At 42.0% G+C, this 23,713-nt stretch overlaps 1 protein-coding gene across 3 annotated transcripts; it reads left to right on the top strand.

Annotated features, from left to right (window-relative positions):
- The first annotated feature begins 6,231 nt into the window (after nt 1-6,231).
- LOC140910274 (radial spoke head protein 6 homolog A-like) lies at nt 6,232-22,523 on the top strand. Of its 3 annotated transcripts, none has more exons than XM_073340814.1 (6): nt 6,232-7,094; nt 8,359-8,593; nt 10,351-11,109; nt 14,177-14,318; nt 21,500-21,617; nt 22,175-22,523. In XM_073340814.1, exons 1-6 carry the CDS (start codon nt 6,328-6,330, stop codon nt 22,407-22,409), a joined length of 2,256 nt encoding a protein of 751 aa, XP_073196915.1. In that variant the 5' UTR covers nt 6,232-6,327; the 3' UTR covers nt 22,410-22,523. The 3 variants fall into 3 exon arrangements, with proteins under 3 accessions (XP_073196915.1, XP_073196916.1, XP_073196917.1); XM_073340815.1 differs by having other exon boundaries at nt 21,500-21,613; nt 22,175-22,392; XM_073340816.1 differs by lacking the exon at nt 21,500-21,617 and adding an exon at nt 21,364-21,469 and having other exon boundaries at nt 22,175-22,255.
- Nucleotides 22,524-23,713: the final 1,190 nt, after the last annotated feature.

The following is a 23,713-nucleotide window of genomic DNA, read 5'->3' as shown; positions in this document are numbered from 1 at the left end:
TCAAACACTAAACAGTCCAAAACATAAGCACATAAGTCATATGTATCTTACCATCTTTAAGTAAATTTTTCATATTTTATAGTTGTACGAGGGGAGAAGAGCATAGCTAAAAAGAATGTTGTATATCTTGTCTGGACCCTTTTAGACCATTATCATAACTGACTCTGACTCAGATTATGTAATGAGGAATTAGCTCATTTTTGCATTATAGTGACATTTACTTGGTACAGAAGAAATTATTTCTGTGACACGAACTCTGCATACAGTTAGCACTGTATCACACAACACACTAGAGGGCTTCAAAGGCATATTTCACTTATTATTTTCCTATAATAAAAATGATTTTGATTATTAGATTTGCAGAACTAAACAGGCTCTCCCTCTCTATTTTGACAGCATTAGTCTTTTTCCGCTCTGCAGGGAAAGTCTAAAGCTAAGATGCAATTGCTCACACTAACGCAAGGGTCAGCAACTTTTCAGAAGTGGTGTGCCAAGTCTTCATTTATTCACTCTAATTTAAGGTTTTACGTGCCAGTAATACATTTTCACGTTTTTAGAAGGTCTCTTTCTATAAGTCTATACTATATAACTAAACTATTGTTGTATGTAAAGTAAGTAAGGTTTTTAAAATGTTTAAGAAGCTTCATTTAAAATTAAATTAAAATGCAGACCAATCCGGACCAATGGCCAGGACCCGGGCAGTGTGAGTGCCACTGAAAATCAGCTCATGTGCCGCCTTCGGAACCCATGCCATAGGTTGCCTACCCCTGCACTAAGGCATAATAATAACAGCATGTTGGACTGATATAAACAAGTCATTTTCATTGATACACCCCCAATCTGGTATAATGTAGATCAGTTTTTAATTCAGGATCATATAAAGTTTTGACAGCCAGCTGATTCTCAGAAAACAATCTTTTCTTCCTCCAAAAAGAACACACTCAGTTGGTGTCTGATAGCAAGAGTATGATAAAGCACCAGTGAAGGATGATTGAATCTGCTTGGAAGATTAAACTGCATTTTCTGCTGTACCTGCTGAGAACAATGAGGGAAAATTAACGTCACACATTCCTTATTAAATCAAAGTCAAGCAGTTGATGATTTATTCTTGTGATGTCTTCATCAGAAAGATAAAATATATTTGTATCATCAATGTTCAAGACGCAAAATGTTTTAACACGATCATTGGCATTATGGCTCATGATTGAAAGGCGATATACAGTGCTTGAAGATCTCACCAGAAAACCAAACAAATAAGTGAGAACTCTGTTCCTTGGGCAGCTAAACAGAGACAGGCATTCCAGTTAGCTATGTATCACAGAGTTTTCATACTATCAAATATATTAACATTTTCACACATCCAAAAGTGAAAAATATGTGAAGTGCCTATACGTGGCAGATATTAGTGTGGACCAATGATACACAAATAATAAACAGCCCAATTTTCAACCATGGACAACCAAAAAGAACATCAAAACTGCACATCTAGATGCTCATAACAGCTCCTACAATCATAAGTTCCCCTTCTTACTCAACTAAGTGCCCATTTCAGCACGAAAAGGGACAACTTGGGTGTCTAACTACTTGTCCATGTTTAAAATTGGGCGCACAGTTTTAGAGTTACAGTAGCATTTCTAGACTACAGGCCTTGTCTACGATAGGTTTCTTTGCACTACTATAAATCCCTACTGTTGACACTCTCCACTGGAGTAAAAAGTAACTTGCACCAGTATATCTTACTCCAGTTTGAGTTACACTAATGTAAATGTGGAGAGAATCAGGCCTAATGGCATTACGTCCTAATTTAAGTCACTGTGACTGAGAACAGAATTTGGCAGATAAGTGGCAGTGATTCCAATGTGAAAAATTGTGCCTGTACTTATGTATTTATCATGGAACTTTGAACATTTCATCTGCTTTCTGTCCATTAATCCATATCCAGCTGTACTATTTCTAACGTACCAAATCTCTCAACACCTTCATACCGCTATCTTTGTAAAAAGCAATAAATGAATGAATAAAGAAAATCACCGTGTCAGAAAAAATAACCTTTTCCTTCAAAATGTTGAATTCCTCCATCACTAATGTGTAAGTCCCTTTGTTTTCAATTTAAACTGATTTTTACAGAAAAAACTGGGTTTTACAAAAAGTATTATTCAGTTGTTTCCGATTTTCACCCTAATTTTGTCTCATTCAAATATATTAAAAAGTACTTGTTTCATTAGGAAAATACAATACATTGCATGAGATTTATGTATTATGATAATATATTAGTCTGCATGTATATGCAAAGCTGTCTGTTGAAATAAGGCTATATGTATCAGTCTAGAAGATACACACAACAAACAGGCACACACAATCTCTGAAGTGCATGCACATCTGAATGCACTGATGAATCTCACACCCACCACATACACATTTCAAGCTGTTAGCAGATAACGCTTTAAAGATTTGACATACTAAAATGGGAAGAAAATAAAAATCTGTATCAGAATGTTTCAGAACACAAGGAAGTATTTGCAAGTTAAAAAAAACAGGAGAAAAGGATGAAGTTGATTGTATGTGCTGCAAATGGTGTGGCCCAATTATTAAATGTAAATATTTATAGGCTAATAGTTCATAGAATCATAGATTATCAGGGTTGGAAAGAACCTAAGGAGGTCATCTAGTCCAACCCCCTGCTCAAAGCAGTACCAATCCCCAACTAAATCATCCCAGCCAGGGCTCTGTCAAGCCTGACCTTAAAAACCTCTAAGGAAGGAGATTCCACCACCTCCCTACGTAACGCATTCCAGTGTTTCACCACCCTCCTAGAGAAAAAAGTTTTTCCTAATAACCAACCTAAACCTCCCCCACTGCAACTTGAGACCATTACTCCTTGTTCGGTCATCTGCTGCCACTGAGAACAGTCTAGATCCATCCTCTTTGGAATCCCCTTTCAGGTAGTTGAAAGCAGCTATCAAATCCCCCCTCATTCTTCTTTTCTGCAGACTAAACAATCCCAGTTCCCTCAGCCTCTCCTCATAAGTCATGTGCTCCAGCCCCCTAATTATTTTTGTTGCCCTCTGCTGGACTCCCTCCAATTTATCCACATCCTTCTTGTAGTGTGGGGCCCAAAGCTGGACACAGTACTCCAGATGAGGCCTCACCAATGCCAAATAGAGGGGAATGATCACGTCCTTCAATCTGCTGGCAATTCTCCTACTTATACAGCCCAAAATGCCATTGGCCTTCTTGGCAACAAGGGCACACTGTTGACTCATATCCAGCTTCTCGTCTACTGTAACCCCTAGGTCCTTTTCTGCAGAACTCCTGCCTAGCCACTTGGTCCCTAGTCTGTAGCAGTACATGGGATTCTTCTGTCCTAAGTGCAGGACTCTGCACTTGTCCTTGTCGAACCTCATCAGATTTCTTTTGGCCCAATCCTCTAATTTGTCTAGGTCCCTCTGTATCCTATCCCTACCCTTCAGCGTATCTACCACTCCTCCCAGTTTAGTGTCATCTGCAAACTTACTGAGGATGCAGTCCATGCCATCCTCCAGATCATTAATGAAGATATTGAACAAAACCAGATCAGTTCTAAGTCTCAACAGTTTACTGTTTATTCAAATGAAAAGTTTTATTTGGCGATTATTGATATATTGTTTAATTAAACTCAGAGATGGCATTGTGTTTTGAGTTCTGTTTTAGTTTTGCAGCAAACCACATTGAATTCCATTCATCAAAACATTAATCTACTGAATACTTTTTCCCCATCCTTCCATCCACCAAAATAAACCCCAATATTTACCGAGAAAAAATAATAGTTTTTCTACCGATTTTCACCCATTTTTGTTGTAGAAATAAACACCGATAAATTCCTGGGGAAAATTAAATAAAATTAAAACTAAAAATGAAGGGCCCTACTAATGTGCTATCCTGGATCAGTAACAAGTATAAGATCAGATAAATCAAAATTCCTTCAGGGCTAAATTATTGGAGTAGATCCCCTTAATAAAACATAACATTTTGTAATCTCCTACTAATCAGTTAATATTCACAAATATTACTAATCAGTTAATAGCCCACGAAAGCTTATTCCCTAATAAATTTGTTAATCTCTAAGGTGCCACAAGTACTCCTGTTATTTTTGCGCATACAGACTAACACGGCTGCTACTCTGAAACCAGTAAATATTGTTATTTATTATAATTATTTTAATTCCAGTAGTGCCCAGAGCCTCCATCCCAGATCAGGGCCTCATTATGCTAGACACTGTACCAAGATGGTCCCTGCCCCCAAAGAGTTTACTTTTGGATATATGTTTCCAAATGTTTTGAAGGCCGTGTTGACTTTGGATGGATGGGGTAAGAACAAGTGATGGAAGGTTACTTGATCGTGGGAAACTAGCTGGATCTCTTAACTATTTATTTCCAAACGTTGCAACACTCGGGCTTTTTAAAAAGGTGTATGTTTTTAAAAAGGAAAGTGTCATATTCCTTTTTGGGTATAAGCTGGACTCAACAGAAAAAAAATGGTGGGTTAATGGGGAGGCAGATCTCTCTTTTTCGTATTACAAATTTCCCGGGGATTTATTTTAAGTGAACATCCAAATTTTAAATTGAGTTAGTATATAAGGTTTGTAGGAGGAGAGCTCTGCTCTGCCAGATCTTACAAGGCGCTCCCAAGGAAGGCTCTCCTCCTACAGATGATAACATCTGTATCTGGTATGTGTAGTGAGAATTTTTACCTGATTGGGTTATGAGGGTAGTAGTGGATAAATGAAAGGCAAAGGAAAAGGACACCGGTTCGTATATAGTATAGTAAAGTGCTCCTAGTGTGGACACAGTAATACTGGCAAAACTGTGCTTTTGCTTGTATAACTTATTTCCCTCCCACCCCCATCAGCAAAATAAGCTACACCCAGCAAACATGCAGTTTTGCCAGTATAACTACATCTACACTAGGTGAGAGAGGCAGGGATCAACCCTTTTCATGCCCCTGACCAACATAGCTATGCCTGCAAAAGTTTGTAATGTAGCCCTGGTCTGCCTCTTCAACAACCTGGGGGCATTTGCTTGAAACACCCTCCCTGCCACCCCTTTGAGAAATGTAGATTCTTCCTGTCTTTTGTACGTACACTGATGAGCAGTGAAATAGTTAACAATGTTGACATTTAATGTATCATATTGGTATCTTCATTAGCACTATTAAAATGAATGGTGCAGTTCAAGTCTCTGCTAGAGATTCAGGGCTTTTAACATGAGAATCTTGTACTAGTTTAATTTGAGGCTTTGAGCAGGGGCTGGACTAGATGACTTCCTGAGATCCCTTCCAACTTTGATATTCTATGATTCTAAGGTGTGCTTTTAAATCAGTTTACTTACACTGGTGCAGACCCCCTTTGGACACTCTTATTTTGGTTTAAACAAGTCCTCCCCCCCCCCTTTATTTTAAATCCAATTAGGGATCAATTTAAGAGAAACCTAAATAAACCACTTCCAAAATGAAATATCTAAACAGGCATTTGCACCAGTTTTAATCAATTTAAAACTCAGTTTAAGTAAAACTTATGCAACTTGGTCATGTAGCCCAGGCCTTTTTTTAAAATGAAATCTGAGGCTCTGTGGACAAATTGAGAGATCATTTCATGTCCTGAGGCTAGTCCTTTGTAACCCTCAGGAGGGCACAACCCACACGTTAGGAAACACTGTGCTAGGCAACTTGACAGGGATCAAGTGGAAGGGGTACCGCACAAGAGCAGAGAAGTGGCGTGATCAAAGTGCTGCTTGGCCACATCTCCGCAAACTCAGACTGTATGTGTACGTCCCTATATACGCATTCTTAGGCTGTCAACTTTTCAGGGCTAGCCCTCCCGCCATTTTGGCCTTGTATTATCAAGGCCACCCCTCCCCAAAGATGCTCAGTACATCTTGAAAAACAAACTGTAACACAAGACCACACACCCTAGCGAGCCCAGCGTGGGTGCAACCCGCAAAGACGCGCGGGGGAGACGGGGGGGCACCAGCGACTGGAGTTGGCGCTGGGATTCTCCGCCCCCGCCATCGCACCCTCTCTGGCAGCCAGCCTGCCCGGCTCGCCCTGGAGCCCGGCCACGCCCCGCTCCCGCGCCGAGTGGAGTCACGTGCTGCACGGGCGCCCAATCAAGTCAGCCTGGCAACGGAGTCGAGTTTACCGTGGCAACGCCCCGCCCGCGCCTCCGCTCTGGGGCTGGGAGCTGTTGCTTGGAGACAGGAGAAGCCGGGAGTCCAGGCGGCGGCGGCGGCGGCGGGGCTCGGCGGGACCCTGGTGCTGAGGGACCGATAGCCCCAGCCGGCAGCCAGTGGCATGGCGGATCCCTCCGGAGACCCCCCGCCCGAGGTTCAGGGGTCCCCCCCTTCGGAGCAGAGCTCCGAGCGGCTAGGCCAGGACCACCCACCCGGCCAGGGGCCCTACCAGCCCACCGAGCCCGGCCAGGAGCCCCCACCTGCCCAGGGGCCCTACCAGCCCACCCAGCCCGGCCAGGGCCCCTACCAGCCCACCGAGCCCGGCCAGGAGCCCCCACCTGCCCAGGGGCCATACCAGCCCACCCAGCCCGGCCAGGGCCCTTACCAGCCGACCCAGCCTGGTCAGGGGACCCCACCTGGCCAGGGCCCCTACCAACCCTCCCAAACAGGACAATCTCTTTATGAACCTTATGAATCTGGACAAGCCCCTTATCAACCTCACCAGCCGGGCCAGGATACCACACCAGGTCAAGCTCCCTATCAGCCTCACCAACCAGGACAATCTGCCTATGAAGCCCGTCAAGTGGGACCCTTATCACAAGAGCCGAGACGAAGCATATACCAGCCACATGCCCTGGGACAAGACCCCTATCAGCTACAGGAACCAAGAGGAAGCCTTTATCAGCAACAAGAACCTATGCTTGGTCCCTATCAGCCTTTTGTATCTGGACATGGCCCTTATCAACCACACGAACCAGGCTATGGCCTTTATCAGCCAGGATACAGCCCATATGAGGATGAAATACCTGATCCTGAACCTAGAGCACTGGCAGTCCAGAATGCAAAGGCCTATCTAATGAAGAGCAGCACAAAGTCTGGCCTGAACTTGTGAGTGTGAAAAGAGGGGAATAACATGGGCAGGGGAAGGAGGTATGAGTGGAGGAGAAGACAGTGTGAGTGGAGAGGACAAAGAGGTAAGGAGGTATAGGAGGGGAGGGAAGGGAAAGCATGTGGGGAGAATCAAGGACATAAGGGTTAATCCTTTTGTAGTAGTCATAGGTTCTCAGCAGCACTCAAGATCAGACCTACCAAAAGGAATTTAGAGGGATTAAAGCAGAGGTAGGCAAACTACGGCCTACGGGCCCATCCTGCCTGGCCCCTGAGCTCCTGGCCGGGGAGGCTAGCCCCTGGCCCCTCCCCCGCTGTCCTCTCTTCCCCGCAGCCATTCTGCTGCGCGAGCAGCACAGCTTGCTCCCGCCCACCTACCTCCCAGGCTTTCCAACAAGCCTGTCCTGCCACTTTGAGAGGTGTGGTAAGGGGGCAGGAGGTCCCAGGGGGCAGTCAGGGGACAGGGGGCGGACGGATGGGGTGGAGGTTTGGGGAGGAGGGCGATCAAGAGACAGGGAGCAGGGAGGGTTGGATAGGTGGTGGGTTCTGGGGGGGGCAGTTAGGGGACAAGAAGTGTGGGGGGGAGTGGATGGGTCAGGGGTCCCGGGAGGCCTGTCGGGGGCAGGGGTGTGGATAGGGGTCGGGGCGGTCAGGGGACAAGGAACAGGGGAGCTTAGATAGGGGTGGGGTCCTGGGGGGTGGTTAGGGGCGTGGGGTCCCGGGAGGGGGCGGTCAGGGGACAAGGAGCAGGGGGGTTGGATGGGTGGGGGATTCTGAGGGGGGCAGTAAGGGGGAGGGAATTGGGAGGTGGCGGGGGCCAGGCTGTTTGGGGAGGCACAGCCTTCCCTACCTGGCCCTCCATACAGTTTTGCAACCCCGATGTAGCCCTAGGGCCAAAAAGTTTGCCCACCCCTGATTAAAGGGAGATAGACCCTATTAAGAGTTCTAAATCCAGCTTCAAACTGTAAGTGGAGAAATGGTGGGAAAAGCTATAAATGGAAAATGAACATGTTATTAGACGTACTACAAACAAGCTATTCCTTATGAATATTACCAGGTATATATCTCAGGCTTAATTTCCATAACACTCAGCTGACATTTTCAATATTAGAGCTAATTACTGTAGTGGTGGCTCTGGACATTAGGAGTTATCCCAGGACATATGCCTTTATCTTTGACATAAGAAACCAACTATGCTGAGTATTTGATATAGTAGGGCAGTAATATTCTTCCTTGGAGTTTTCAATCTCTTTTGATTTGACAGATATGATCATCTTGCTCACATGCTGACCAAGATCTTGGATGAACGCCCTATAAATGCAGTAGATATCATTGAGAATATCAGTAAGGATGTGAAATGGGCTCAGTTCCAGAAAAAAATGGACACCCTCCGTGATGAGCATGAAATGCTTCCAACATATGAGCTGGCAGAGAAATATAAGGCTCTGTTCCTCAAGGGGACAGGAGAGGGAGGAGATCAAGAGCCAGAAGAGGAAATAGTGAGTGACTGTTGTAGAAACAGAGATTAAAGATGGAAAAGGCATGAGGTTATCTTGCCCATCCCCTGGCAAGTTAGGATTTTTCCCTACAGTATATTCTAATCTTCACTGCTTTGCCCCTCACAATCTTAAATGATCCCTTCAGTGGGGCTTCCACCTCTTGTCCCTCTAGAAATGAGGGATGAAAAAGAAGAGTTACAGCATTCTCTTTTCCTTACGTAATCTAGACTGACTAATTTATTTTACCTAAAATGAAATTCATATGGGGATGCATGGGGAACAGGGTTAAGAGCATTGTGTTCAGCCACTACTGTGAGACAAAGGATGGAGAATTTTTAACTCCCTTTTACTCCAGTTGCAGTTTTGGTCCGTGTCCCAGTTAGAAAAAAGTTATGGTGACATTTGGCCTAAAGAACTGAAGTGTAGAACTGAAAAGGTATTTTTCATATAAAAGCAGCAAGGTACTTTTTGTGTCCCCTTACTTCTAATATGCTGAATATTAAGTTCCCAAATGGTTTTAAGAGAGCTCTGTGGTGAAAGTTAGAACCACTACATGGTGAAAGGTAGAACCACTAGGTTGAGAAAGCAAATACGAGTTGTTTGGAGTTGACCTTCATAGCAAGTCAACATTATATGTACAAGTAAATCATTGCAACTGAACATTAAAGATAGAAAGACATTAAGCCATCTTGTCCATGCTGTACCAGTCATCTTCAGGTCAGCGATAGCCAAGAACGAAGTGGTAACATGTCCTTGTGAGAAAAAGCAATGTATTTTGGAAGAAGAAATTGCATTTTTCATATCCTCAACCTAATTGGTTGATACTTAAAAGCTTGACGGTGTCAGAGAAATTCCACATAAACCAATAGTCACTCCACCAAACTATTCACCCTATAATACAGTATACAACTTCCAGTCTTACTTTTTTTGCTCCTCTATCTGATGTAGGTGGCTGGGGATGAATCTCCAAATGGTAAAGGGGTAAAGATGGCAAGACATAGGAAGACTTTTCAGAAAGGCTTGTTCCCACTGAAGCCAATGGAAGGTTTACCACTGATTTCTGAGTGAGCAGTACTCCAATGCTGAATGATTTGGAAAATCCCACATATAATATAGTCAATCTTAAATAATGCATGCTTAGAATACCTCTATATCCAGGTATCCAAAAGAGTGACACTAATATTTGGGAGGGATTGCTGGCTATATATGGAATTTCTCTGGTTCCTTCAGGCTTTTGAAATCCAACCAAATTAGCTGAGTATGTAAAAAGATTATTCTGTTCTTGCAAAATGCACCTGTCTTGCACATGAGGAAATATAGCCTCACTGTCCCTGGTCATCGGTGGCTTCCCAGCCAATTAGTGGCATTGATGTACTAGTATATGAGTGCAAGCACTGAGATCCCTTGTATAGATTGCTCATACTGTCCACCTGTAACTAGTTCTGACCCTGAATGTTTTGAAGTAGTTAAGAGAGCACTGGGAGTTTGGAATCTTGGATTCTTTTCCAGACTCTGCTACCTGAAAGCTCCATATTGTTTAAGCTCTCTGCCTCGATTTCTCCTTCTGTTAAATGGTATATTATTATCTTCCTCAGGGGATGTTGTGAGGCTTAGTTAATTAATGTTTATAAAGCACTTTGAAAGGATGAAAGACAATATATAAATGCTAAGTATTACTTTTAGTGAGTAATATACTTAACCTTTTAAAAATACCTTTATTTATACCTCAGCTTTAACTCCGGCAATTTCTTCCCTAGACAGATAGCCCTCTACCCAATGTGATGGAGACAGCCTTCTATTTTGAACAGGCTGGAGTCGGCTTGAGCATGGAGGAAAACTACCATATATTCCTTGCCCTCAAGCAGCTCGTTAGCATGCAGCCAATCCAGACATGTCGCTTCTGGGGCAAGATCTTGGGCCTGGAGATGAACTATATCGTGGCTGAAGTGGAGTACCGTGAGGGGGAAGAGGAGGAGGAGATAGAGGAGGAAGAAGTGATTGAGGAGGGGGGGAAAGAGGGGAGTGAGGACAAAGATGAAGAAGAAGATGAAGAGAAAGAAGAAGATGAGCCACCAAAGTCCACCTATAAACCCCCACCAGTGGTCCCAAAAGAAGAAAACCGGACTGGCACCAATAAGTTTATCTATTTTGTCTGTAATGAGCCAGGCAAACCCTGGGTGAAGTTACCTCCAGTGACACCAGCGCAAATTGTGGCTTCCAGGAAAATCAAGAAGTTCTTTACTGGAAGGCTGGATGCTCCTATTGTGAGCTATCCACCTTTCCCAGGGAATGAGGCCAATTACCTGCGTGCACAGATCGCTCGGATCTCAGCAGGGACCCAGATCAGCCCACTGGGGTTCTACCAGTTTGGAGAGGAGGAAGGGGATGAAGAGGAGGAGGGGGGAGGAGGAAGAGACACATATGAAGAAAATCCTGACTTTGAGACCATTAGTGTGATGGAACTTGTGGATTCCATTTCCAACTGGGTGCACCATGTACAGAATATTCTAATGCAGGTAATGCTCTATGTAATCAGTATTGATCTTGGATACCAATTACATGGTTATCAATGGTATCTCAGAAAGTAATCTGCATAGAGTGAACTGTTCACCACATTTGGGGCTGAGCTAGAATTGTCTCCTATTGCAATATCCTAATGCATATTGGCAGCAACTTTCTAGGGTTGTGGGGTTTTTTTGCAGGGAGTGGGGGGAAGTTGCATACCTTCCTCTGGATAAATGTGCAGGAATAACCTGTTGGGATAAGGGAGTGTATCCCTCAATAATCAATTTCCTGTGATAATATGGGGTTGAGCATTGGTGGACTTTGATCCTTTCTGTCTAGTTTCTGTTTCTTGAAAGGCCAAGACAGTTTCTTTCCTGACTTGGCAATGACTAGGTATGCCTTACTAGCTAGAGTGCTAATACCAATGTAGGCTGTTCATAACTGTACATAAAGGGAACACTGTCCAATATTTTCTCCAGTTGAATTTTTGATGTTTACACTGTAAGTAATGCCATTACAGAAGCTTGAAAATAACACTTAACTCTGTTAATGTGGTCCCTTTGTTTCTTCTGAAGGAAAAGCTGTGTGTGACATGGTGTTTATTTCCTTGTTAAAAGTTAGCAGCATTAATAATGTCAACACAGGTCTGGGAAGAGTATTTGTTAACTTGATCTTTCTTTGCTGGGTGACTGACTGCCCTCTAGCAGCCCAACAATAATACTATAGAGTCAGACATTGAGTATTGGTGAATATTTGTTTCTTTATTTCTTGGCAACAGAATGATGGCTTTAAATATAAAATCAATAGATATTTAAAATCTTAAGGACATTTTGAGTTGTTCTTTTCAGCTGTTGGCCAGACATAACAAGTAACCTATGCAAAATAATGGACAGATTCATATTTCCAAGGCCAGAAGGAACTGTTCTGATCATCTGGTCAGCCCCTCCTCCCCGTATAACACAGATCATAGAATTTCCCAAAGTAATTCTTAGAGGATATCTTTTAGAAAAACATCCAATCTTGATTTTAAAAAAATTCCCCATGACAGAGAATCCACCATGACATTTGGTAAATTTTTCTGATGGATAATTACCTTCACTGATAACAATTTACACCTTATTTCCAGTCTGAAGTAGTCTAGCTTCAACTTTCAGCCACTGCATTGTGTGATTCCTTTGCTATATTGAAGAACCTGTTATCAAATATTTGTTGCCCATATAGTACTTATAGACTGATCAAGTCACCTCTTAACTTTCTCTTTGTTCAGCTAAATTGAGCTCCTTAAGTCTACTACGATAAGGCATGTTTTCTAATCCTTAATCATTCTTGTGGTTCTTTTTTGAACCCTCTCCAATTTATCAACATCATTCTTGAACTGTGGACACCAGAACTAGACATAATATTTCAGCAGTGGTCACACCAGCGTCAAATACAGAGGTAAAACAACCTCTCTACTTTTGCTTGAGATTCCTCTGTTTATGCATCCAAGGTTTACATTAGCCCTCTCGGTGACAGTGTCACACTGGGAGCTTTTGTTCATCTGATTATCCACGATGATCCCCAAATCTTTTTCAGAGTCACTGCTTCCAAAGATAGTTTCTCCCATCCTGTAAGTATATGTTCCTTTTTCCTAGATGTATACATTTACATTTAGTCATATTAAAATGCATATTGTTTGCTTGCTCCCAGCTCACCAAGAAATCTGGATTGCTCTTATCAGTGACCTTTCCTCTTCATTATTTGCCATTCTCCCAATTTTTGTGCAAACTTTATCCATGATGATTTTATATTTTCTTCCAGGTCACTGATTAAAAATGTTAAATAGTGTAGGGCCAAGAACCAATCCCTGCACTCCCCTGCTTGATGAAGATTCCCTGTTTACAGTTAGATTTTGTGACCTGTCAGTAAGCCAACTTTTAATCCATTTAGTGTGTGTCATATTCATTTTGTATCATACAGTCTTTCTATCAAAATGTCGTGCAGTACCAAACCAAACTCCTTACATAAATGTATTACATCAACACTATTACCTTTTTTAGCCAAACTTGTAATCTTTTCAAAAAACATATCAAGTTAGTTTGACAGGATCTGTTTTTCATAATCCTATGCTGATTGGCATTAATTACATTACCTTCCTTGAATTCTTTATTAATCAAGTTCCACTTTATTAATCAATTCTGCCACTTGTATTCACAGTGGAATAGTACCATCACAGTTGGCAGTATCAGCAACAAGGCCAAGGATTGACTGGACCCATCCATAGATGAACCATCCTCTCATCCATAGAAAATAGTCCCTCCTGGTCAGGATTGAGGCACTCTGGCAAAACAGTGTGGAGATACAGACATGATTGCTGCCTATGCTTTCTCTGCTCTGGATTATAATTTGGACAACATGCCTCCACAGGGGAGGATGGAGAAGTAACACTCCTTACTCAGTTGTGCAGGCAACCTGGACCGTAGGTCCAGAAATGCAGGAGTATGTGGGTGCTATGTGTCTGCTTACTTCATGCCCCTATGCAGGGAGGGATGGGTAATACAGCACAGCTGGGCCAGAAGGTATTATAATTTGCTGCTGGTATAGGCCAGCAGCAAATTATTATCCCTTCACTGGAGGAAGGTGGAAGCAGGGAGCGAATTGTGCCTCCAAGGTGTGTCTTTGATGCATGGTGCCTCCTAAAGAAGCCCCTGGGGTGGTGAAGCCCTTGCTGGGCTCTGCCTACCAACACCATCTAGCTATGAATGAATATAGAATTTTAGTCTTTCGGTTTAAGTCCAGAATCTTTCACGAACACTAAGTGCACCTTTTTAAAAAATTGAGAACTCTAAAGCAGATTGAAATCTGATGACTGAAGTATAAGGGAATGAATTCTGAAGCAGCTAATTGAATAAGGGATGCCTGGAGACCTCTGCCAAGTATACTTGTATGTCATCTATTTATCTATTTTTCTTTTTATATGCCACCCATCACCATGGTGTTTAGGCACCGTAGTGCTTCTGAACTGAATGTTTTAACTCACATCACAGCATTTCAAAGATTGCTGCACCTGTTTTATAACTCTTGGTACGTCAATTGTAGGGTCGCTGTTCCTGGATTAACCCCTCTCAAAAGTCAGAGGAAGAAGAAGAAGAAGGTGAGGAAGAGGAAAAAGCAGAAGAGCCAGATGAACCACGGCCAGAAGTGGGACCCCCTCTTCTGACTCCACTCTCTGAAGATGCAGGTACAGGCCACTCAGACTTCTTTGAATCCTTGATCTTTTTTTTACAGTGAACATCCATCTGGAGTTTTTAGCAGCTCTCTAATAAACATTCTAGAGTTTTGGGTCCCTGGAGTTAGCTTGGGATTGTGAGATAATCACATTAACTGTATGTTTCTCCTAACATGATCAACAGGGAAATAGTTATCAGTGTTGACATTTAAACTGTCATGTCAAGGTTCCTCCCCCACTCTGAACTCTAGGGTACAGATGTGGGGACCTGCATGAAAAACCTCCTAAGCTTATCTTTACCAGCTTAGGTCAAAACTTCCCCAAGGTACAAAATATTACACCCATTATCCTTGGACTGGCCGCTACCACCACCAAACTAATACTGGTTACTGGGGAAGAGCTGTTTGGACGCGTCCTTCCCCCCAAAATACTTCCCAAAACCTTGCACCCCACTTCCTGGACAAGGTTTGGTAAAAAGCCTCACCAATTTGCCTAGGTGACTACAGACCCAGACCCTTGGATCTTAAGAACAATGAACAATCCTCCCAACACTTGCACCCCCCCTTTCCTGGGAAATGTTGGATTAAAAGCCTCACCAATTTGCATAGGTGACCACAGACCCAAACCCTTGGATTTGAGAACAATGAAAAAGCATTCAGTGTTTTACAAGAAGACTTTTTTTAATAAAAAATAGAAGTAAATAGAAATAAAGAAATCCCCCCTGTAAAATCAGGATGGTAGATATCTTACAGGGTAATTAGATTCAAAAACATAGAGAACCCCTCTAGGCAAAACCTTAAGTTACAAAAAAGATACACAGACAGAAATAGTTATTCTATTCAGCACAATTCTTTTCTCAGCCATTTAAAGAAATCATAATCTAAACACATACCTAGCTAGATTACTTACTAAAAGTTCTAAGGCTCCATTCCTGGTCTATCCCTGGCAGAAACCAGCATACAGACAGACACAGACCCTTTGTTTCTCTCCCTCCTCCCAGCTTTTGAAAGTATCTTGTCTCCTCATTGGTCATTTTGGTCAGGTGCCAGCAAGGTTACCTTTAGCTTCTTAACCCTTTACAGGTGAGAGGAGCTTTCCCCTGGCCAGGAGGGATTTCAAAGGGGTTTACCCTTCCCTTTATATTTATGACATGTCACCATTAGGTTTCAGAGTTAACAATTCCACTAGAGCTATAGAGTTTAAGGCCAGAAGGGATCACTTGTCTTCCCTCCTTTATACCACAGGGCACCAACCCCAGCCAGGATTCACATACTAAACGCAGCATCTGAAATGCGACCAATATAGTATAACCTACAGGAGACTAGACTACTATGTGCCACAGGCAGAGACTAGGAGGACCTATGGCAGGAAAATGATTAAGTGAGATATATCCAGATAATCCTGGCAAGTGACCCACACGCACATGCTGCCAAAAAACTCCCAAGGTCACAGTCAATCTGATCTGGTAGAAAATTTGTTCCTGACCCCACATATGGCAATCAGATGGACCCTCAGCATGTGAGCAAGAACTAGCCAGCCCAGCACCTGAGAGAGAGAATGCTCAGTGCCCCCCCACCCATGTCACATCTCCAGCTGTGGCCATCCCTAATACTTCAGAGAAAGGAGATTAAAAAACCCTCCCAAAATACACCGGGTAGGGGGAATCCCTTTTGATTAGGGCTGTCGAGTGATTAAAAAAATTAATTGTGATTAATCGCACTGTTAAACAATAGTAGAATACCATTTATTTAAATATTTTTGGATATTTCCTACATTTTCAAATACATTGATTTCAATTACAACACAGAATACAAAGTGTACAGTGCTCATATTATATTTATTTTTGATTACAAGTATTTACATTGTAAAAAAACAAAAGAAATAGTATTTTTCAATTCACCTAATACAAGTACTGCAGTGCAATCTCTTTATTATGAAAGTTGAACTTACAAATGTAGAACTATGTACAAAAAAACTGGATTCAAAAATAAAACAATGTAAAATTTTAGACCCTGCAAGTCCACGCAGTTCTACTTCTCGTTCAGCCAATCGCTCAGACAAACAAGTTTGTTTACATTTGCAGGAGATAATGCTGCCCGCTTCATGTTTACAATGTCCCCTGAAAGTAAGAACAAGCTTTTGCATGGCTCTGTTGTATCCAGCGTCACAAGATATTTACGTGCCAGATGTGCTAAAGATTCATATGTCCCTTCATGCTTCAACCACCATTCCAGAGGACATGCGTCCATGCTGATGATGGGTTCTGCTCGATAACTATCCAGAGCAGTGCAGACTGACGCATATTAATTTTTATTATCTGAGTCAGATGCCACCAGCAAAAGGTTGATTTTATTTGTTGGTGGTTCAGGTTCTGTAGTTTCTGCATCGGAGTGTTGATCTTTTAAGACTTCTGAAAGCATGTTCCACACCTCGTCCCTCTCAGATTTTGGAAGGCACTTCAGATTCTTAAACCTTGGGTTGAGTGCTGTAGTTATCTTTAGAAATCTTACATTGGTACCTTCTCTGAGTTTTGTGAAATCTGCAGTGAAAGTGTTCATTTTAAGAAATGAACAACATATGCTGGGTTACCATCTGAGAGTGCTATAATATGAAATATATAGCAGAGTTCAGGTAAAACAGTGCAGGGTACATACAATTCTCCCCCCAAGGAGTTCAGTCACAAATTTAATTAACACATTATATTTTTAACAAGCATCATCAGCATGGAATCATGGCCTCTGGAATGGTGGCTGAAGCATGAAGGGGCATACGAATGTTTAGCATATCTGGCATGTAAATACCTTGTAATCACAGCTACAAAAGAGCTATGCAAATGCCTCACTTTCTGGTGACATTGTAAATAAGAGGGCAGCATTATCTCCTGCAAATGTAAACAAACTTGTTTGTCTTAGCAATTGGCTGAACAAGAAGTAGGGCTGAGTGGACTTGTAGACTATGAAGTTTTACATTGTTTTGTTTTTGAGTGCAGTTATGTAACAAAAATAATCTACATTTGTAAATTGCACTTTCACAGCAAAGAGATTGCACTACAGTGCTTGTATAACGTGAACTGAAAAATACTATTTCTTTTGTTTATCAGTTTTACATTGCAAATATTTGTCATAAAAAATAATATAACTTTGATTTCAACTACAACACAGAATACAATATATATGAAAATGTAGAAAAACATCCAAAATATTTAATAAATTTTAATTGGTATTGTATTGTTTAACAGTGTGATTAAAAACTGCAATTAATCATTATTAATTTTTTTAATTATGATTATTTTTTCAGTTAATCACATGAGTTAACTGCAATTAATCGACAGCCCTACTTTTGACCCTTATCACCACTTCCTGGTGTGCTCTTTTCAGGGGTCTCTGCTGCTTCTCTCTGGCCCCCCTCAGTTTGCCCCCAGTCAGGGCAGTTCTTGGACCTTCATCTCTAATTGAGTCTAGCAGTCTGCTTCAGTCTCTTGGCTGTGTTTGTGGAGGCAGTCTGGTGCAGGGGCATTACCCCTGTGCTGCCCCAGGGCCCTCTGCCTCCTCTTCCTTCTCTGTACTCTTCCCTTTATAGCAGTCCTTGTTTCTTCTGTGGGCTGCAACTTTGGGTGCCTGCCTCCATGATTGGCAGCGATGGGGGGAGGGATAGCTCAGTGGTCTGAGCATTGGCCTGCTAAACCCAGGGTTGTGAGTTCAATCCTTGAGGGGGCCGTTTAGGGATCTGCAGCAAAAATTGGGGATTGGTCCTACTTTGAGCAGGGGGTTGGACAAGATGATCTCCTGAGGTCCCTTCCAACCCTAATATTCTATGATGGCAACTGCACGGGGTGTGCTCAAGCTGCTTGCCTGTAAACCTGAAAAGCTCTCCTCCCACTTCTTTCTATGCTCAGTGTGGGGTTCATATACCCCATTTCACCCCTGCTTTAGGAACAAAAGACATAAACTAAAAGTGAGTCCCAGGGCTCTGAGCCCTACTCCCTACTATGACAAACAACTCTGTCATACAACTGCATTCATAAATTTGTCCAGCTCCCTTTTAAAACTAATTAAATTGTTTGCCCCCACCGTAGGCACTGACTTTGGGGCTGGAGCACCCACGGAGAAAAATTAGTGGGTGCTCCACACCCACCGGCAGCCAATCTCTCCTCACCCCTTGCCCCACCTCCTCCTTCTCCCACCCTGAGCGCGTCGCGTCCCCGCTTCTCCGCTTACACCCCAATGCTTCCCATCCAGCCACCGCCAAACAGCTGTTGGCAGCATTAGCACGCTCCAGGAGGGATGGGGAGGAGCAGGAACGTGGCGTGCTCAGGGGAGGAGGCAGGGCCGGGGTGGGGATTTGTTGAAGGAGTTGGAATAGGGGCAGGGAGGGGGCAGAGTTGGGGCAGGGACTTTGGGGAAGGGGTTGGAATGGGGGCTGTGCAGGGTGGGAAGATGTGGGGCAGGGCCTCATGGAAGGGGTGGAGTGGGGGCGGAGACAGGGGGGTGGTCAAGCACCCAGGGGAAAGAGGGGAAGTCAGCGCCCATGGCCCCCACAACTCCTATTCAGAGGTTGTTCCAGAATCTCACCCCTCTGATGGCTAGAAATCTCATAATTTCCTGCCTGAATTTGTCTACGGCCAGTTTATATCCATTTGTTCTTGTGCCAGCATTGTCCTTTATTTTAAATAGATCTTCACCCTTCCTGGTATTTACCCCCCTAATTTATTTGCAGAGAGCAATCATTATACCCTCTCAGCCTTTGTTTCGCTAGACTTAAAAAGCCAAGCTCTTCCAGTCTCATAAAATAGGCCCTCAATTCCCATGATCTTTCTAGTAGCTCTTCTCTGCACCTGTTCCAGTTTACATTCTGCTTTTTTGAACATGGGTCATCAGACCTGTAAACAGTTTTCCAAATGAGGTCTTACCAATGCCTTGTACAATGCCATTAATCTGTTTCTATCTCTACTGGAAATACCTCGCCTAATACATTCTAGGATCGTATTTGTGTTTCTCACAGCCCCATTAACTTATAGTCATCCTGTGAATGGCCCACACATCCAGGTTTCTCTCCTCCTCTGAGCCCCCAGCTTGTAGCAGAAATCCTTATTATTAGACCATAAGTGCATGATCTTACACCTTATATTATTGAATTTCATCCCATTTCTGTTACACTAGTCTTCAAGGTCATCCAGATCTTCCTATATAATATTCTGATCCTCCTCTGTATTGACAATGCTTCCCAACTCTGTATCATGAGTAAATTTCATTAGCACACTGCTACTTTTTGTGCCAAGAACATTAATAAAAATATTGAATAAGATTGGTCTAAGTCCAGGCATGTCTGGTGGGCATTGCTGAGTCACCAGGCAAGGTTGAGCAATTCCCCTGGTTTGGCCTTAAGCAGGTGAGTCTTTGAATTGTAGCTCCCTTGCTGGACAATGGCTGCTGATGGTTATTGGGGCGTTGGTTATCCCTCTGGTTATTGTCTTTGGGGAGCTAGTATCTGGGTGCTTCCCAACTTGCAGCATGTTTTAGTGACAGCCATACAACACAATCTCATAACTTCATATGCACTAATGATATACATATTTAGACAGAACAATGACTTTCGGCAGATCGTAACCTTTCCCGTGATACCTCATATGGCTTGCTTTATATGCCATATCACAGTTATATACAAATGATGAATATGGGGTTTACAGGGCACTGCGTTGGGGTACAGACTGTCACACCCATGTTGCACTACATCCCCTTTATCATATATGCATGTGAATGTAATTATTCTTTCATTCACAAATTTGTACTAAAACCTTGCTTACTACTGAGGTTAGATTAACAGGTCTGTAATTTCACATATCACTTTTTTCCCCCTTTCTTAAATATAGGTATGTAGTTAGCTGTTCTCCAGTCATGTGGTACTACCCCCAAATATATAGATATTTTAAAAGACCTTCCCTACCAGAATGAAAATCTCATGTGCCAGTGCTTTCAGTATACTAGGATGGAAATTTTCCTGTCACCTCAATTTGACTGCATTTAGATCTTTAAGTTTTTCTTCCACCTCAGGTGTGGTAATTTCCATTTCGAGACAGTGATTTCCATCAGCCTTACTGCCTTCATGCACACATTCTATGTTATTATTGTTATTGAAAACTGAGGCAAAGTATTCATTTAGTTTTTGGGCCATACCTAGACTGTCTTTAATCTCCTTTCCGTCCACACTGCATAGCGGCCAAACTTCATCCTTCCTTATTCTTTTTTTATTTATATAACTAAAAAAACCTCTTATTATTTGTTTTAATTTCCTTGTAAAGAGCTAATTCAGCTTGACTTTTAGCAATTCTGACTTTATTCCTACATTTTCTAACCTCCATGATGTAGCTTCCATGGCATATCAATCCCTTTTTCCATTATCTGTAGACTCCCTACTTATTCCTAATAACCTTTTTGAGGTGGTTCTTCATCAAGCTGAGTCTGAAGCCTTTCCCTACAAGTTTTTCCCCTTGCTTGGGGTACAAATTTCAGATAGTTTTTTGTAAAGTTGATTTGAAGAAATTCCAAGCTTCCTCCACATTGAGAGGAAAGAGGGAATTTCACCTCTCAGAGCTACTGTCTCAGGTTCTCTGCAGGTTCAGGAAGACAACACTGCATCAGTTACATTGAGTTGATGTTTTCGTCATTATCTTATGCTAGAAAAAAAATTACATAAAAGTTTAGATCCTAGAGCACAATACTGCAGCAAGTCATGGACAATGGTACAACCAGTCCATTCTTAGATTAAGGTCATGTCTTTGTATTATTTGGATCTGGGTCTCCCAAATTTATCAGTATGGGGTCCACAGTGTTCTTTGCCTGGGGAACTGGTATTGAATTAAGTACCACTGAATTTCAGGAGCTGTGTGTGTAACCTTCTTTTCTCCTGTTCTTCTTACTACACCCTTGAATTAATAACTCTGTGACTATCAACCAGTGACTCCACACCAGACTTTATATTACAAGGCTTCCACAATATTTAAAGCTCTTGCCCCTTGTCTATCAACTCCTTTAACATCCATTTTAAAATCCCTTTTTAGGATACATCAATTGCTTGGGTTTTGAGAACAACTGTATAGAGACGAAATCCTGTCCTCTACCTAACTACCAAATATTTCATAGATGTTCATGAGTCAGGTAATTCACGTAAGTGTGTGTTGTTGGTTTTTTTGGCAGAAATTCAGAACATTCCTCCTTGGACATCTCAGTTATCCACAAACCTGGTTCCTCAATATGCCATTGCAGTCCTTCAGTCCAACCTGTGGCCTGGAGCGTACTCCTATGCTATCGGCAAGTAGGTAGCTCATACTTATATAGCTAGACTGGTTAACCTTGGTATCTCACAATATTCACTCCTATTCCATCTTAAACTGGTTAATCACAGAAACCTATTTAATTCATTCAGTTGAAATGTTTGTTTTGGTGATTTTTAATCCACTGACTTCTCCCACTACTAAAATGTAGCCACCTCGAGAGTTGATCATGGAGGCCATTTAACAGTGCACAGCAAAAATAACAATAATTTAGGGCAAGAAGTGAAGAATACCATCTTCACTGGAACTGTAGTGGAAATCAGATTTATAGAATGTAATTATCCAATTAGTATTTGGCCAAAACTTCAGGCTTAACACCCCTATTCTTGCAAAAAAGTGCAATGAGATCTTTAATAGCCACATGATACATTCATCATTATTTACATTAGTTAAGTGCAGATGCCATTATTGAATATGCTAGCTATAGAAAATATGTCCCATATTGGTTTTTGTTCAGTGAAGTGGGGAAGCCTAATAGGCAGAGCCCTCAGGGGTTTTTTGCCAGGAAGTTGTGTGATCTCTTGCTTTTTTCCCTCAGGAAATTTGATAATATCTATCTGGGGTGGGGTCACAAATACAGTCCAGATAACTACTCACCCTCGATGCCCCCACCAGTGCAGACAGAGTACCCAAGTGGGCCAGAAATCACTGAAATGAATGACCCTACTGTGGAAGAGGAGCAGGCACTCAAGGCTGCACAGGAAGAAGCTTTGGCTGCAGCTGAGGAAATGGATGAGATAGAGGAAGAAGAAGAGGAAGATGAGGATGATTAAAATGCTACAAGAATCAGATTTGTATAAAAGTTCTTCTAAAAAATAATACATCATTTTAATACATTTAGTATATTAACCAAGTCAATCTAAAAATAAATGTTTATTTGAACTAGATGCCTTTGTTTTTTCTGCTCTAGTAGACTCTCCGTATTTAGAATAAATACGTTGACGTTAGAAAAGTGTCTTCACTTATTAAATATTAAGGCTCGCAGCAGGGACTCTGGGGCAGAACATGTAGCTGAGAATTCAGTGGGATTAAATTGCTGCCCTTGTTAATAATCCTTTGTTTAAAATGGTAGTGGAAACCTTTGCCATTTTCTGTTAGAAAGCCCTCCCCTAGATTGGTATTTTCAATCCACTTCCTAATAGACAATTCTCATCCTCATATTCTACCACCTTGCCATACCTGGTAACAGACCCATCAGAGGGACTATGGACTGAATGGTCATGGGTATGGAAATGCCCTCACAGGAAGGCAAGGTTCCTCTAGGTCAGAATTAAAGTACTCGTTCTCTAGTACACTAAGCAAACTCGGTCTCCTTCATGTGTCTCAAAGCTAGCCTTCCATCACTACCATTCACCCTGCTCTCATGCCTCTCCTTATAGGCTTTGACGTAGCCTGCACTTAAATACCAATATAAATTATAATATCAAAGTAAAGAAAGGAAAAAAACCCACCAAAGTTGGAACTAATAAGACGGGTGCAAACTCAAAAAGCAATCATACTGGTTTTGGTGCTACATCTAGTTCTTCTCTTGTACTTTTATCTAAGTTAGTTTGTAAGCCATTTGGGACAGGTATTACATGTTACATGTGTGGACAGTACCATGTACACCAATGACATTCTATAAATAACAGCTATTAATAATATAAAATGGGGGTGGGTTTGGAGGGGAAATCATATAGTTTCCTAGAATAATATAGCAACGTCTCCACTTTTTTGAGAAATTTAGAAATGTCATTGTGAGCTTCTTGCATCCCCATCACTCCCAATGAAAAAATCATAGATTTGTCCCTGTAAAAAATGTGTTGAGCAATGTAAATTGAGAAACATTCTAAATATTCCTTTAAAAGTCATATGCGGCAAAAAATTATATGTGTAAATCAGTCAAAATTGGATGCTTGGAGCTAAATATTTCAAGGTGCTGAGCACTCGCTGATGGTGTGTTCAGCAACCCAATGCTTGATCCACATTTGTAATAGCTATTTACCTTGATCTATGCATATATTTACAACAGTTTCAGAAAATCTGTAGTAAGTTGCATATATCCCATTTTTATTAACATGTTTCTTTATGAAAAATG

Source organism: Lepidochelys kempii, chromosome 4 (genome assembly GCF_965140265.1).
Source record: "Lepidochelys kempii isolate rLepKem1 chromosome 4, rLepKem1.hap2, whole genome shotgun sequence".
Lineage (NCBI taxonomy): Eukaryota > Metazoa > Chordata > Testudines > Cheloniidae > Lepidochelys > Lepidochelys kempii.
Note: the sequence above shows the minus strand (reverse complement) of the source record. Positions and strands in the feature narration are given on the sequence as shown.